Source organism: Fundulus heteroclitus, chromosome 10 (genome assembly GCF_011125445.2).
Source record: "Fundulus heteroclitus isolate FHET01 chromosome 10, MU-UCD_Fhet_4.1, whole genome shotgun sequence".
NCBI classification, from domain to species: domain Eukaryota; kingdom Metazoa; phylum Chordata; class Actinopteri; order Cyprinodontiformes; family Fundulidae; genus Fundulus; species Fundulus heteroclitus.
Window position 1 is genome coordinate 26,702,900 of NC_046370.1, and position 16,965 is coordinate 26,719,864.

At 39.4% G+C, this 16,965-nt stretch overlaps 1 protein-coding gene across 2 annotated transcripts; it reads left to right on the forward strand.

Annotated features, from left to right (window-relative positions):
* Positions 1-5,006: 5,006 nt before the first annotated feature.
* On the forward strand, positions 5,007-15,999 carry ankrd22 (ankyrin repeat domain 22). Of its 2 annotated transcripts, none has more exons than XM_012849924.3 (6): positions 5,007-5,133; positions 9,402-9,593; positions 9,672-9,779; positions 11,633-11,710; positions 11,807-11,905; positions 15,113-15,999. In XM_012849924.3, exons 1-6 carry the CDS (start codon positions 5,113-5,115, stop codon positions 15,188-15,190), a joined length of 576 nt encoding a protein of 191 aa, XP_012705378.2. In that variant the 5' UTR covers positions 5,007-5,112; the 3' UTR covers positions 15,191-15,999. The 2 variants fall into 2 exon arrangements, with proteins under 2 accessions (XP_012705378.2, XP_021164879.2); XM_021309204.2 differs by lacking the exon at positions 5,007-5,133 and adding an exon at positions 5,221-5,339.
* Positions 16,000-16,965: the final 966 nt, after the last annotated feature.

The following is a 16,965-nucleotide window of genomic DNA, read 5'->3' on the forward strand; positions in this document are numbered from 1 at the left end:
GCCTGTTTTGCCTGACCTGCTTCTGTTTTCTGGATTACCTAAATTTGCCTGATCCCTGCCTGCTTTGTCTGCTTCTTTGTGTACCGTTCTGGACTGTACTGACCACTGAATCTGCCTGTCCTCTCCTAGCCAGTCAGCTTATTTGTGTACCGACCCTGGATTGTTGTTCTGACCACTGAGCCTGTCTGTTCCTGTTTTGCCAGTCTAATATTAATAAACCGTCTTAAAATCATAAATCATTTGTCTGGTTGAATACTGGGTCCATCTGTCCCCGTTCATGACATGTTGAGCTGGTGGAATATGGAACAATGATCCTAAAAGACCTGGCGGAACAGAAGCTGAAGAAAATTTTGTCTTTCTGGAGCTGCTGGAACAGAAAGCTTTCATCCTGATGGCAGAGAAATATGATTCTAATGGAACCAGAGAGAACAAAAAATGTAACACTGGTCAAACCTGATGCAACAGGGGGGCTGATAAAAGCTTGATCATGAAGATCATAATTTTTTTTTTCATAAAACACCTTTAAATCGTGAGACATTACCTCTACATTGACCCAGAACTATTCAGAGTTCATCTTCCTGTTGTCTGACTGGGAAAATCTCAACACCGATGTCAGAAACTGATGGTAAAGTCACAGCCCAACAGGTTTATTGGGACGTCACAGAAGAATTTACTGTGGCTCTCCCTGCTGGGCTGCTAGGAATATTATCAGTTGAGTAGCTCAGATACTGCTTACTTTGCATATTGCTCCCTTTATTCGTTTGCATGTTGTTTTGGACCGTATGTCACCCACGAATCCACTCTGCTTTTATTTTTTAATTTTATGCCTATTGTTTCAAATGTTTGCTAATTAGCAACTAATTAGCATAATAACTTACTTGACAATAACACTGATTCCGATCACCTTATTATTTGTGTATTTAGCAGCCTTTTAGGAGCTCTGTATGTCTGTCCGTCCACAGTCAACCTGCTGACATGAACATGAACAGACCCAGTGTCACTAACTCTGATCCCTATGTGGTCTACGGAGGGATGAATAAATCTCATCTCGGTTTGATCTATCGGCTGTGGAGTGTGGCTCCCCCTGCTGGACAGGTTTGGTTTGACAACATGAGATGTTGTAGTGCTGCAGCCGACGGGTTTTTACTCATGTTCATTAAATTTTTTTTTTTGCACAAAACCATTGTCAGATAATGAGATTTCACCTCCCAAGTTTCACCTATTTAGAGCTCCTTTCAGAATGTGCTCTGTCAGTTTTATGTAAATAAGCTGTAGTTGGCCACACTCCACCAAACTCAATGTTTGCACTTTATACATGTTAAAATAGCTGCAAACAGACGCACAACGATACAATAGTACATATTTGACCCAGAAGCTGAAGAAGTGGAGCCTCCTGTACAAACAGCAAAGATGCAGCAGCAGTTTCTGGATGGTAAGTAGTGGCCTATTCTATTCCTGAAGGGCTGCCTTGGAGAGAGCTCCAGGCCACTGCAGGTGTTTAGAGGAAAATCAAAGATGAGGATCCCAATATCAACTCAACCTGATCAACAACAGGCCACCTCTCACACTTCCAAGGCAAAAACAAATGTTTTGACCTTGCTGCATCAACACTGTGTTTGAACACAGAGAGGATCTCATTCAGTGCTTGGAGAACATATGAGAGTCAGGTGACTTTGACCCAAGTACCAGAGAGGTAGGAGCCTTGGCCACGCTGCTGGAACATCAAGACTTTAAGTTCTTTCCGGAACATTTTCACCAAATCATGGCACACGTAGACCTTCTCTATCCCAAGCTCCAGAACAACAACATAGGCAAGGCAGGGCAAGGCAAGGCAAATTTATTTATTTATTTATTTATTTCAGTACAGAGACAATGCAAAGTGCTTCACATGATTAAAATATAGGAAAATAAAACAGAACAAAAGCAAGTAGGAATAAAATGTAGAAACAAAATAGAACATGGGAAAATAGAAAGTAAAAGCAAACATTAAAAACAGTTGGACTACGGAGTTGAATAAATGACGTTTCAGTAAAACAGTTTAACTACAACAGTCGAAGGCAATCCTAAACAAATGTGTTTTTAATCTTGATTTAAAAGAACTCAGGCTTTCAGCACTTTTACAGTTTTCTGGAAGTTTGTTCCAGATAAGTGGAGCATAGGAACTAAATGCTGCTTCTCCGTGTTTGGTTCGTGTTCTAGGTATGCAGAGTAGAGCCAGAAGACCTGAGTGGTCTGGAGGGTTGATACACTGATACCAAGTCTGTGATGTATTTAGGTGCTAAGCCATTCAGGGATTTATAGACTAACAGAAGTATTTTAAAGTCTATTCTCTGAGATACAGGGAGCCAGTGTAAGGACTTTAGAACCGGAGTGATGTGCTCTACTTTCTTAGTCTTAGTGAGGACACGGTCAGCAGCGTTCTGGATCAGCTGCAGCTGTCTGGTCCACTTTTTAGGCAGACCTGTGAAAACACCGTTGCAGTAATCAATTTGACTAAAAACAAACGCATGGATTAGTTTTTCCAGATCATTCTGAGACATTAGTCCTTTAATCCTGGTTCACATAAATGAAGCCATCCAGCAGTTTGAAAAGGACATACGCTAGATAAGAAATATTCCTGGTGATAATATCACTATTTTCATAGTTATCTCTTTCCCCTTTTTGATCTTTATTATAGGGTTAGGCATCGTCAAAACGTTATAAAAGAGGTGAGCTTGTGTTGTGGAAATATGTCATTGTTCATGTTTCAATGGAGGTTAAAATATTTGTTAGAGGAGAAATGTGTTCTAAAATATCATTTTAAATATATCCTAGTCATGCTGCACAGATATTCCAGCCTATCACCTAATTACTAATATTTTTGAATGTTTTTTTCTGACACTGAAAATTATTCTAAAAATATTTAAAATCATATCAAAATTGCGTCAAGGTGTGAGAGAATTATTTCAATGTCTGTAAACAGTCGAATACAATGGTGCGTAATACTGTGCACTGTGGGCATGTCTAGCTGTAGTTGTGTGGACCCCATTTTTGATAAAACAACCAATATTGTGTGGACATCTTGCAGGTTCCCTTAGCAAAAAGAAGTATACTTAAACTTAAATTTATTAAGTATACTTAAGAATGAGTATAAGCTAAGGTCAAGGGTGTCCAAACTTTTTGGTGCCTGGGCCAAAATAGTCAAGGAACTCAAGGCCAAAAAATTTACACAGTTTTTTCAAATAAAAAAAAAAAAATTATTTTACTTTTTTACCTGCTCTATAAAACATGATAATTTTAAATAAATAAATTTGTCAGATTTTTATAGGAAAATAATGTGTAAATTATTGTAGATCCAAAATTAAACAAGGATGTTGCTTATTTGTTGTGTTGGTCCAGTTTGCAAACTATTTTGAATAATTTATTATGGCTTTTTTAATAATAATAAACTTAACTCTTTTTGGTCTAGCAATATAAAAACAGTATTTGGTTCAGTTGTTCTTTGAAAAAACTGTAATTTGCGAATTTTAATAACTGAATTCAAAGCAGAGTTTAATGCACCAAAGTCTGCATTTCAGTAATTAAAGGCCATTGGATAAATGTTACTATGACATTAAAGAGAATGTTAAAAATGTGTTTATTAAAAGATGAATACTTTTTGTTGTACTTAACATTTTCAATTGTAATTGTAACTTTTTTTGTAATAATTTTGCCGTAATAAAAAAACTAAAATCTTCTATCTTCACCAGCCACCTGTGCTGGTGGACCAAATCTTTCTTCAAATGCAGTTGGAGGGGGGGGCACCCAAAATCAGTACAGCACTTTGGTCATGCCTGGCTTAAGTCTTAGTAGTAATATACTTAGTCTTACAATTCTGCTTTTACATTTCAGTATACATTAAGTATACAGTTTATGAAAAGTAGACTTCAAGTACACTGCATCATTTTAAGTATGAAATAAGTGTACTCGTAGTACACTTGAATAAACTACTTTTTGCCAAGGTTTAGGTTTAGGTCTAAGGTCTACCACTTAATGGTATTTCCTATCTGCTGACCTCATCGAGCCATTTAAAGGTCAAGTAACTGCAGTAAACAGTAGTACTTTGCACTGTCCTGACTTACTGTACATTTACATACGTTTTATGTTGAGAAACATTGTTTAGAAAAGTGTTTCTTCTGCCTGAATTTGTTACTTTGTAATTGTTATTGTCACTTTTTTATGTTGTTAAAATACCAGAATTTGTACATCACTTAATATTTTTTGCCTTACCAATTGCATAATTTTAAAAATATTAAATCAGTTGTAAATATTTACTCAGTACTTGAGTCTTCTTACCCAATACTTTTTTACTCTTGCGTCATTTTTTTTGTTGGGTACTTTTTACTTTGACTTGAGTAAAAATATGTAACCTGACTCTCACCACAATGGACGAAGTAGCTCTGTAGAGTTCTGCAGAACAAAATCCATGTAAAACAATATATTGATGTAGTGCTACTTACTACTTACTTACTTAAGTAAAAATTCTGGCTACTCTGCCCACCTCTGGTACTTATTTATATGTCGTATTTTAAGATTGTCCCACAATGGGGGAAGTTCGGGCGTGACGGTGACAAAAGCACAAAGACAATCATTTTAAAAACTAGCTAATCTAAAGTTAGTTCTAAAGGAGCACAGACTGAACTTCTCATCGAGGCACAGATAAAAATAGGGTCATAGGACAGGTCCTGATAAGAACGTGTGTTTGTTTCTGAGGGTTAGATCCAGGTTCTTCCTAAACTTCCCGCGCCTCGTCCTCCTTACTGTATTGCAGATTTCTCCTGGTTACCTGTCCTCACCTGCACATTAGCCTCCAGCTGATCTGAGCGCCGTCCAAAGAGGAAGCATGCCAGGCTGAGCTACAAAATAAAAGCCTTTGACTGAGGGAAACCTGAAACTGTCGCCGGATGTGGGTCTGTACTGACCATCGCCTTCTCTGATTCTGCTCCTAATTCTCGATTCAAGCAGTTAATCAGAACAGGAAACACCCAAACAACATCAGGGTATCAGTGGGTTTTATTGTGAAACTCAGTACCGGAAGTGCTCCCGCTGACGTGTCGGGGCGTTGACAACGTGTTCAGGTGTGTTCTTGCCGTCATGGGGCTGGTTTACTCGGAGGTAAGCTGAAATATTCATTTTTGTGTCCTAAACTGGCCCTCAGGTCCGTTTTATTGGCCATCGTGTGTTCTGACGGGACCGAACCTCGGGCCGGTTCCGGTTAGGGTACGTGTCGAGCACACACCTGAGTCCCATATGTTCCTCAGGTGTTTCCGCTGGAGAGGGATACGTTCGTCCTGGGAACAATGGAGCTGTTGGATGTTACTGTTAGTATCCTGTCAGGGATAGTTGCGCTAAAGTTCCGATGAATTCTGCAGGAACACTGCTGTAACTCTCCTATGTGCTCCACGCTAAAACTCCTGGAATAATCAATTTAACATCAGTGGTTCCATCAAGGCCTCCTACAAGAGTTTGAAATGAGCGGCAGAGATCAGCTGGAACAGTATCAGATCGTCCCTCCACCTCATAGGTTTAACTCAGAATGACCCAGAATGAAGAGAGCGATAACTCATGGGCATGCAGGTCGGGCTTTCTGATGGACAGATGTCTCTGGCTGGATCAGAACAGGACACACACCGGGAGGAAACTGGACAGACTGGTTTGCTTTAATCATTTCAGGAAGCTCAGTTTGTTTGTCATGTTTGGATGACAGGTTTGTTTCAGATTTACTATCGGGTTCAGGTCCCGCAGAGATCCAGGAAACATCTTAACAGTCTGCAGTCATCTGTGCTACCTCATCAACTGTTTCCACTGTAGTGCATCTAGATTGCTTTATCTATCGGTGGGTGTTCCCACGGTAACAATAACTCCAGTGGCCTCCAAAAGTATTTTGCCCATTCCGGGCAGCTAAACTGCTCCAGCTCCTTCATGGTGGATGTATTTTTATTTTTTTTTACAGACAGACTGACATTGATCTGCTCCAGAACATCCCTGTATTTAGCACCATCCATCTTTCCCTCCACTCAGACCAGTTCTCCATTCCCTGCTGCTGAAAAGCATCCCCACAGCATGATGCTGCCACTACCGTGTTTTACTATATGGATGGTGTTCTTTGGGTGATAGTCTGTGTTGGGCTTACGCCAGACATAACTTTTTCCTTGGTAGCTCAGAAGCTTTCTCACTACATTTGGAGAGTCACCCATGTGCCTTTTGGCAAACTCAAAACCTGTTTTTTTTTTTCCTGACCACTCCTCCATAAAGCTCTATGGATTGTACGGCTTATTGTGGTCCCATGGACAGACCCTCCAGGCTCTGCTGTGGAGCTCTGCAGCTCCTGCAGGGTGACCTTTGCTCTCTGTGCTGGCTGTCAGATCAATGCTCTCCTGGCCCGGTCTGTGAGTTCTGGTGGGCGGCCCTCTGTTGGCAGGTTTGTTGTGGTACCGTGTGCTTTCCATTAGAAGACGATGGATCTGATGGTGCTCCCAGGTGAACAGTAAAGGTTTTGATATTTTCATAACTCACCCTGACTTGTACTTTTTCCCTGACTTGTTTGGAGAGCTTCTTGGTCTTTATGGTGTGATGCTTCTTGCTCAGTAAGCGCTGCAGCCTCAGGGGCCTTTTAGAAACTGTGAGCACATCACAAGTTCTAGTTTTTTTCCTTTTTTCAATTATTTTTTTAAAATTTATTACCTGTGTAGGTCACACAACCTTGTTGGAGCAATCTTTAAATTAAGGAAATATTCAGGATCTTTTTGTTTAAGAAAATATGGGAAGAACTCAAGATTTTGTAGCATCACACGAGACATATATGTATCACCAAGCTTTAGTGTGAAACCTCTAGGCATAAAAATCCACATTACAACTATTTGAAACCATCTTCAACACATGAACTCAACAGCTGGGGGAGTCTTCCTGATGACTGTGCTCCAGAGACTTAATCATCCATTGAGTACACTGTATCCCTGCACTTTTAGGAAGTTCCTAAAGTTAAATGAAAAGAAAACAAAACAGTCATTAAATAAAAAACCTTTCATAATGGTGTTTTACCTCCAGCTACGTATAATGTTCCATTCATAACAGTCTTTGTTTCGCTCTGGATCCAAGAGAACAGTGGGCTTCTGTGAGATGGTGACAATCTAAAATGTTTTGGATAGTCAAATGTAATGATTTAAATGAATGCAACCACACACAGAAATAACTGGTTTTCCCTAAAACATGCTAGAAGCATCCAAAGGTCCACAGACTTCACAGGGCACAATGCTGTCAGCTTAAATCTTTGTTAAATGTTTTCAGTGTATAATGACATTCTTTCTCACTTGACCCTTTTCACACCTGTGAAAGGTATACAAGATTCTATCTAAAATTAGCACACAAGTATATAACATACAAAATCAAATGAGAAAAAATATAAAAAATAATTTTGCTTGCTTGGCATGTTTTGTGATGTGTAACAGATTTCCATCAGTTAGTCAGAAAAATGATCAATCGTTCATAAGAGTGGGAATAAAAATATAGTCTCTCTTTGTCCCATTGGTAAGTAAGTTATTTCCTGGAGAGCTGTCATACTGCTCGTTTGTTCCCACACACCTTCTATCCACCAGTCATCATTTGCAGCCCAGAGGCCTCATTTATAAAGCTGGCATACGCACAAACCGGGGCCTGAAACTTGCGTACGTCCCTTTCCACACAAAGGTTGTGATCTATGACAGGAAAATGTATGGTCCTTACCATAATGACATTTTCATGAGGCAGACACCGGCTCAGAAGGCACATAATTACACATGACATGCAGACGCAGGGAAGCATTATGAATTGCACGCAGACTGTTTTCAAGCCTTTATTTCTGTTAATTATGATTTTCTGCTTACAGCTGATGAAAATGCGAAATTTTAAATTCAGAATATTACATCTGACCAAAAAAAAAATTTATTTTCAGCTTGTGGGCTTAATGAAAAGTATGTTTAAAACCAGTTTAAATGTTACTTTAAAAAAGGTCTTTTTAAATGACTAACGGGCTTCATCATAGAGCATATTCTGATTTGCTGAATATCAGCCCTTGGTTTGACAACTCCCCTGCGGCCTGCCACCAACTGACGAGGTGTGGAACTCCGTAAGAAGCTCTCTTCCTTCTTGCCTGGTCAGGCCTTCACAAACAGAACATCTGACCAGCTTTGTTCAGTCACATCTAACCAACAACCTTATTAACCTGCCCGGTATGTCACAGTTTAATAAAACAGTTTATTAAAACAATAGTTGTATCAGTCGAATATATAAATATGTAGTATAATTAAAAGCACAAAATGAACAGTTTTAAAATAAATTGAATAGAAATTACAGAAAACTTTGACCAAATGAAACTCTCACTGGAAGGATGCTTCAGTATGAGGTCTTTCAGGCAAGTGACTATTGATATTAACACCGGTCTGCACATGCACAGTGCCACAAGTTAAAACGGAGTGATGGGTAGGTTGTCTCATCAGAGCAGTTCTTCTTTGTTGCATTTGTAGTCATCTATATCATAAATACTGCACTCTTCATTTACATTTGTACATAGCAGCAGTGGTCCCCCCACATGAGGTTGTACCGATGTCCATGTAGCCCTCTGGTGAAACCAGTGGGTACATTAGAGTTTTTAAGCGTTCCAGTAGCTGATGACATGACCTCCACCAATCGACCCCTGTCGTATTTGATCAGAGCAGGTGGTGATGTCTGAATCCATGATTGTGTTCTGTATCAACTTACCTTCACTCTAGTGTGTCAGATGCTCTGCCAACTGTCTGGTAACATGGTCACACCGTGATGGATCAAATCATTTCCCACTCCATAATGGGTCTGCATGTAGACTAATGATGTCCAGATTCCTAATAGGAGCATAACTGTTTCTGTTATCGAGCCGGACTCAATGGACCACCCCTGAGCTGCTGCAGAACCGTCACAGGAGCTGGTAGAACCTCACAGAGCTCATGATTTCTTTTACCCTCTCAGCATGTTTAGATCCAAACTAAAGACTGATTTTTGAACATTCCTCCTTGATCCATCCAGTGTTAACTCTAAACTCTGGTCTGAGTCAGTGTTAACCCGGTTTAACTAACCTAGTTAGCTCCAGAAACTATAGAATGAGACCCAGCCCATTAATTGTATACCAATACGTTAGGGTGGCTGAATTTAACAAAAACCTGACTGGTCAGTTCAGCTCTCAGTCATCCTCACATCCTCTACTGCAGAGTAGGAGCTGCCAACAGTCCATAGAATATCTGCAGCACAATGCCACCTTGGTTTGAGGTGGTTTCCTGTTCAGACAATTCTTCAGCTGATTTTTATATTTTTCTCTGACCCCCCTACTGAACTTCTCCTTTGCCTCCTCCTCCTTCCGCCCCCCACCCCTTCAGCCGGCATGTCAGGCAGCCTACGACGGAGACCTCCATCAGCTCTATAAGATCCTGAAGGAAAACCCAACCCTGCTGGACGTCCAGGACCAAAACTACGGGGACACGCCCCTCATGGCCGCTTGTCGCCGTGGTAACCTGAATGTGGTAAAGTACCTGATTGACAACAAGGCAAATGTCCAGCTGACCAACAAGGTATGGGCTCATAATGATCTCAGAATGCTGGAGGTCTTTCAGCTGCGCTGACTTTATCTGTGTCAATGTGTCCCTCAGAAACAGAGGACGTGTCTTCACTATGTGTCTAAGAGGAATCTCTCTCTAGTGGACTACCTGTTGATCACCATCCTGATGCCCATCCTGCTGCTGGGATACTTCCTCATGGTAAAATCAGCCTATCAGCACCCTCCCTGTAAGACAGTATAGTTTTGCTTTTACACTTATGTTCAGTATAAGTGAACATCAGTGTGTTTAAAAAGTGAGTATAACTCAGAATTCTTAGAACAGCTTAACAAAGGGCATTAGGAACCTCTTACAACTCAACTACTTTGTACGGCATGTTTGATGTCACCGCTTACTAGTGTATTAGGGCTCTTTTTCTTTTTTTCTGTTTCTTTTTTCTTCTTCAGGTCATTCCATGTTTAGCGTGAGGCATCATGACCTCTTCACGTATTCTAATGTGCTTGCACTAATCCACACTAATCCATAAGGGCCTATTTAGACTTCATTGCCAAACGTATTTGCTGACCTGCCTTGACTCATGAACTTCAGTGACATCCCGTTCTTAATTCATAGGGTTCAACAGGACATCGGTCCAACCATTGTCACCATAACAGCTCTGGCTCTTCTAGGAAGGCTGTCCACAAAGTTCTGGAGTGTTTACGTGTATCTTTGACCGTTCTTCCAAAAGTGCATTTGTTATAGTTCAGTTATACAATTTAAATGTTAGATGTTGTCCACAGTAAATCAGACTGGGTGAACACATGAATCAAAGTTTTAGATAACTAAAGCGACCCAATAGGCTGCTACACCTAAGGTTGCTGAGCTCTAGTAAATCTCCATTTCGTTAGAGATTATTTACGCTGCTGCACCCTATTGATTATTCCCTTCTCGATCTAGGAGCAGTTCTCCAGCGTTCCTGAAGGAAGTCTAAGAGCTCTCCTTTGTTCCCATTAAATTATTCCACTTTGCTTTAGGAATGTTAAGCTCTAGCTCTGATAATTTATTGTGTTTCTATCCAGCGGTGGTTTTATTGCACCAGCAGTTGGAGATCATTGTCTGGCAGGTGTTGCGAGTCCAAACCTCGACAACAGCTTTACTGGTGCTGTTTGGATTGTCATGGTTGCTTAACTCACTGATCCAGATCCAGAATCTACTCTCTGAAATTTTGCTCAATCCCAATCGGAACCTCCATTGTGTTTGACAGATGGATACAGAGTCAATGTTGTCCTAGACTTCATAAATGATGATGAGATGGACATGTACCCATCAGGTTCATCATTCCATTGGACATGTTCTCTTTGATCTTTAGTTTAGAAAAACGTCCGCTTGAACCAACGTTCAAAGGAAAGCATTTCTGATGATGGGTCCATGTCTCAGGTACTGCATACAGGATTTTCTCTGGTTTCCTTAAGATATGATTTCCAAATCATATCTTAAAGAACCGGCAGCAGAGTTTTTAGGCCTGACCCTCCAGTTTGAGCAAGCTTCCTCACAGATTAGCCAGGGATACAATTCTCACCAAACTGAGGTTTGTCAAATGTCCACTTGAAGTAACTTTACTGAAAATGAGTAAAACGTTTTAACAATGGCTGATTAAGTAGACCAACAACAAAAAAACATTGTTGTTGACTTTTCTGATGAACACAATGGAGACTTTACAGCCTGTAAAGTATATTTCACTTTCACAATTCACAACCTCTCCCTTTTCTTTTGTTTAGAACCAAAAACAAACATACTGTTTAAGTATGCATAATGTATACCAAATGTCTGTACACTGTCAGTGCTGTAGCTGAAGTCAAGTTCTTTGTGCACACAATCATGGCCAAATAAGGATGATTTTGATTAGTTGACTTGGAATCCATCTTTATGGTTTGATAAATTGACTTTGGAAAGTGCCTTGAAATGACGTGTTGTGAATTGGTGTTATATAGATAAGCCAATTTCAACTGTATTGTTGTTCTGGCCTTTGACTACATTATGTCTAAGCTCTGCTGCTGTTTGGGTTCATCTTGCAGCTGCAGAAACAGAGAAAGAGCGAGGCGCTGATGGAGGTTGTGTTGAGCAGCAGTGTTAAAGTCAGTGCAATTGACTACGTGAGTGAAACTCCTACCATGAGCGATAATGGTAAATATCAGACCGCAGCTTCTCTCTGATCATTGTCCTGACATCTCTGTCTGTTTCTGTTGCAGAAAGGCAACACAGCGCTGCACTATGTCTGTCTGAGGAAAAGTCACCGTTTGGTTCCTCTGCTGTTGAAACACAATGCCAAAACTGACATCAGGAATAAGGTATGTCCACAAACGCATCATAACCAAACATAACAATCTTAAACACTGTGGGAGAGTAAGGTTTGGATTGGTCATTTTAAATCAGATTCTGGCTCTCCAGCTTAGGCTTGCTCTCTGAAGCTAGAATCATTTCAATGAAATTCAGTTCAGTTTATCTATGTAGTGTCAATTCATAACAAATTTTGTTTAAATTTTAAAAAATCAATTCAGTCCAATCTTTCATATTGAAGAGTGCGGTTAGTTAGATTCATTCCTCTCTCCGGGTACTCCGGCTTCCTCCCACAGTCCAAAAACATGACTGTTAGGTTAATTGGCCTCTCATGATATTTCTTTTATAGATCTGATCTATTTAATTTGTTTTCTTTCTAAGTAATTCTTTTATTTTGTTATTTGTCCTTATGCATCCTTTCCAACAGTTTCAATTCTGCTTGCAGCTCTCTAAGTTAAGATTTCCTTATGCAAGAGCTGTACCAATTATCTTGCCCCTTAGCACCACATTGCATGAATCCCACAGAGGTGTAACCTCTTGATTCTCATTCAGTTCTATAAATTCAACTATTTATTTATTTATTTGGTCCTTCATATGATTCAATATATGAGTGTTTAGTCTGTTTCTCTGGTATTGGTTAAGGTGTAATTTTAGACAGAGCTGTGGTCTGAAAGGTCCATAGTCCCTATGCTGCAGTCATTAATTCTGTGTAGATCTTTCTCAAACATTAAAAAGTAGTCAATCCTCAAGTATAACAAGTGTGGATTAGAAAAATATGCATAGTCTCTCTGTAAGGGATTTAATTATCTCCACACATGTATTATACCAATAACCTTAAATGCTATATTAAGCTTTTTGTTCAGGTTTATGGTTTCATTTAACACCCCAAAAATTTTAGATTAACAGCATTGAACCATTACTCAGAAACAGCACAGAAACCCATTAACAACAAATTAAAAAAGCTTCCAATAGTGCAGTCTTCATCTCGACTCTTCTTAAGCCCTGATGGTAGGAGGGCCTCCTCCCTTACCAACCGGTGTGTGAGGGCCCTCAGTCTTTTGTAGTCCTTCGTATTTTCCAGTGTTCTGCCAGCAACATGACAAAGGCAATGAACTTCCCGAAGTTGCAGTGCACTCTTAGTTGTAGCCTATAAAATAAACCACTAACATGCAGCGCTTGTTTGTAGCCGATCCTTTCCTGAAAGTGGAAAGGAGCTCACAGCAGCACTCGCTGCTGCCTCAAGACAGTGACTACTGAATGATTGGTGCTTTCACAGGAAGTCACCAATAGCTGTCAAATGCTTTTTTTGGAAATAAGTCACTAAAGGGGTCTGAAAAGTCGTTAAATATAGCAACAAAGCTAAATTGGCAACAGTGACGAGGTGCTTCCTCACATTAGTAGTATTCCCACCGTTGGCCTTGCACTTTGCATCACAAATATTGCAGCAAGCATAATGTGCATCCCATTTTGAAAAGTGGAGCTATAATTTCTAGCGCTTTGTATCAACTATCCTTGCTTTTTTGGCTGGAACAATGGTCCCCACAGGGCTCTTCTCTTCAGAGTTAAACTAATACAGAATAACTGACCCCGTCTCTGGGATTTCCTCTTGTATCTTAGTTTCTGCACACAGTCAATCCTCTTTTCAGCCACCTCTATTCTCATATTCATTTTTTGTTAATTTCTTCACAAATCTCTTTCATCTGCATACTCTTGTCCTCCCTTCTTCCATCTGCTCCTGGCTGTGGTCCAAAGCCTTATCCTACATTTTGTTGCCAGTCTGGGATGCCTGGCTAACCTTATCTCTCTCAAATAACTGACTGCATCGACTTTTTCAGCTTATGTTTAGGCATTCTCAAGGCATACACTCTTATGTTAATCTATGTTCTTAGTTTTTTCTTTAGTATTCGAGTTTGTTTTTAGTGATTTTTTTCTCAAAATGGCACTCTCCTATGCTGCCATCGCCTCAACTGTCAAACCGGAGTCATGAGAAGTTTAAGTTTGATCATGGCTCTAAAAGGGAGGCAATAAAAAGAGTGTAAAATTGGAGAAATATGATCTCTTTAAACTTTCACCAGAATTCTTGCAACATGTATTGGATAACCGGAAGTCTTTTAACTGTAAAGAATTCAAATATTCAAGCCTTGATGCAACAAATGCATGGGCTAATTGTAGAAGCCATAAATGATATTCATCTGTTTGGGTTTAGAATTGTTTTAGTTTTCTTATTGTTTCTTTATTGATAGGTAGGTCAACTAAATATTGGCAGAGATTTTGTAATTGGTCACATTAACCCACCTGCAGGGGAGGAGTGTGAGTGGGCCACTGTATTTGTTGTTGACTGCTATTCAGATTGATGTGATTAATATTTATTAAGTTATATTTTAAACACATTATTCTAAGTCGTTTCTTTTTCTCAATAAAGTTAACAAAGGCAGTATTGGATCCTTTTTTAATGAGCGCGTCAGACAAGAAATGGCCCCACCTCAGCCTCTCAGTGGTTTCCTGAAGTTGCTGCAATACTGTTTTTTTTAGTGTCACTCTAAGACAAGGCATTTCTAGTTTTGCCATTATTCTGAACGTGAAAGAAGGAAATCTCTTTTCTGTCTGAATTTGTGTATCAGCACCAGTGGGTACATAGTGTGTGTGTGTGTGTGTGTGTGTGTGTGTGTGTGTGTGTGTGTGTGTGTGTGTGTGTGTGTGTGTGTGTGTGTGTGTGTGTGTGTGTGTGTGTGTGTATGTGTATGGGGGGGGGGGGGTTATCTGTCACGGAATTTAGTTGATCTAACACGGGAGTCACAAATATTTAATTTTTCACCGTGTGTTATCCTGGCAAAATTTCTCTTTGGCCACTCTGGTTCACATTACACAATGAGGCAAAAACTGACAAATTGGCAGTAAACAAGGGTTTTCTTTTAAGCGTTCAGGAGAGTCCAAGATAACAGATAATGAGGTAGTAGGGAACAATCATGATTTGAGGCTTCATTACAGCAATGTGCATTTAGATATTCAGAGGTGATAATGTGCAAGTAGGCAGTAACATTAAGGTGATTGTAACATATGACGGGCTAGTAAGAGTGGTGGTGATTTTAAAGCATTTGACTGCAGTCAACACAGGATGTCTCTTTAAGACACGAGTTCTAATTTACAAGAGATCTTTTACAAGAGACATCTGTTTAATATTAGACTAATGTTTTTTTTATTTGAATCCTGTTTTCCAGGATGGAGAAACTCCGCTGGACATCGCCACACGGCTGAAGTTCAAAAAGATTATTAACATGCTCAGAAAGACAAACTGATGGACACTGATGGCCAGTTAGAGCTCAGACTGATCCATGATGTTGAAGAAAAAACACCAATCCCAGACTCTGTGCGAAGTTGGCTAATGGTTACTGTTCTAAGATAGGCACTGCTTGGTGTTCTGAGCTTGGTTAAGACGTGGTGTGCTAAGCTAGGCTAAAGCTTTCTGTTCTAGGCTAGACTAACGTTTCGGTGCTATGCTATGGTATTGCTTTCTGTGCTAAGCCAAGCTGTTTCTGTGCTAAGCTAGGTTAATTTTTTTCTGTACTAAAATAGGCAAATGGTTTGCGTGCTAAATTATGCTAATGTTTTCTCTACTAAGCTAGGCTAATGATTTTTAAGAAGTTACAATAATGTAATATCATTGAACTCTGTTGCAGAGTTTGGCTAAGGTGGTAAGCTGTTTCACTTGGCTTCAGTCAGTTCATATCTGCCCATGGTGCATTGTCTTGGTACTTGGAAGTGGGATTTTAGACATTCCCACTTAGAAAAAGAACAAAAACACTGTTCAGTGGAACTGTGCGCATATAGAATGTTGTACTTTCATGTATAAAAATTTAATAGCAGTCCTGACAGTTTTTATCCTGTTAAACCAGAGTCGCATAGAGTAATGTATCTATATTTGTAAAATATCTGTAAAATATCTATATGTGTTCCTTTTGGTGTTTGATCACATAGAGAAACTATCAGCTTGCATTGTTAAAAGCACTTAGCTTAAAAAAAATAGCAAGTCCCAGTGTTTTTTCTATTTGCAACTCGAATGCTCTGAACTCAGTTGTGACAAATTAAAGATGAGCTAGGCCAACAATTTCTGTCTGTTGTACAAATTACTTAAACTTTGTGCATAAAGTTATATTAGGCTGACAGTTCATCTTGGTGTCTGGCATCAGTTACATTATTTCTATATATAGATGCTAAACTAGGCTAATGATTTTGCACTTAGGCAGGCTAACAGTTACGTAGTTACAATAATGTAATATTGTACAATAATGTATCATTGTAACTATTCATAAATGCAGAAATAAGTATTTAGCCTAAGTTACTTTAACTGTTTTAAATGCTAAACTAGGCCAATCTTCTTTGTAGATAGCATTGGATTATTTCTACACTTTGTTGCTAAGCCGACAGTTTTTGTTTTTTTCGGCATTTTAGCTACATTATCTCTCTATATAGATGCCAAACGAGTGTGACTAAGGGTGAAGTGTAGAGAATCTCTGTGTAGATGTCAAACTAAACCCATTACTGACATTTTAATGTTTTTATTTAGTGTTAATAAAGACAATGTGGCACTCTGTGTTGGTAGCAAATAGTTCATGAAGCAGAGCGGCAGAAGTTAAAATTTACACTGGATCAAGATGTTCCTTCACTAGGTCATGTCTTGCTTAGTTTGGCTTAGGTTGAGATTACCAAAACAATTTATGTTGTTGAAAAACTTCCTTTTTCACACCGATTCCAGATCTTGGAATTCTTTTGAATATGGTTTACAGAATATGTGAAACCTGTGAGGTAAGACCTCTGTTGACCGATTTAAAACAAGTTGGGTAAGAACTGTTAGCAATTTAGATTTAAGGGGTGCGAGGGTCTTTATGTAAACATGCTTTTCTATGCTGTCAGCGTCCAGAGTTTCATAGAATGTAAAAAGTCTGAGCCACTGTTCATGTTTATTTTTCCTTTCTCTATTTGCTGTTTAGAAAATTAAGAATGTTTCTTATGTTTGTATTTTCCCTTTGGCTAAGCCTGATAATAACCTGCACGGGTGGAATGTTACTTCATT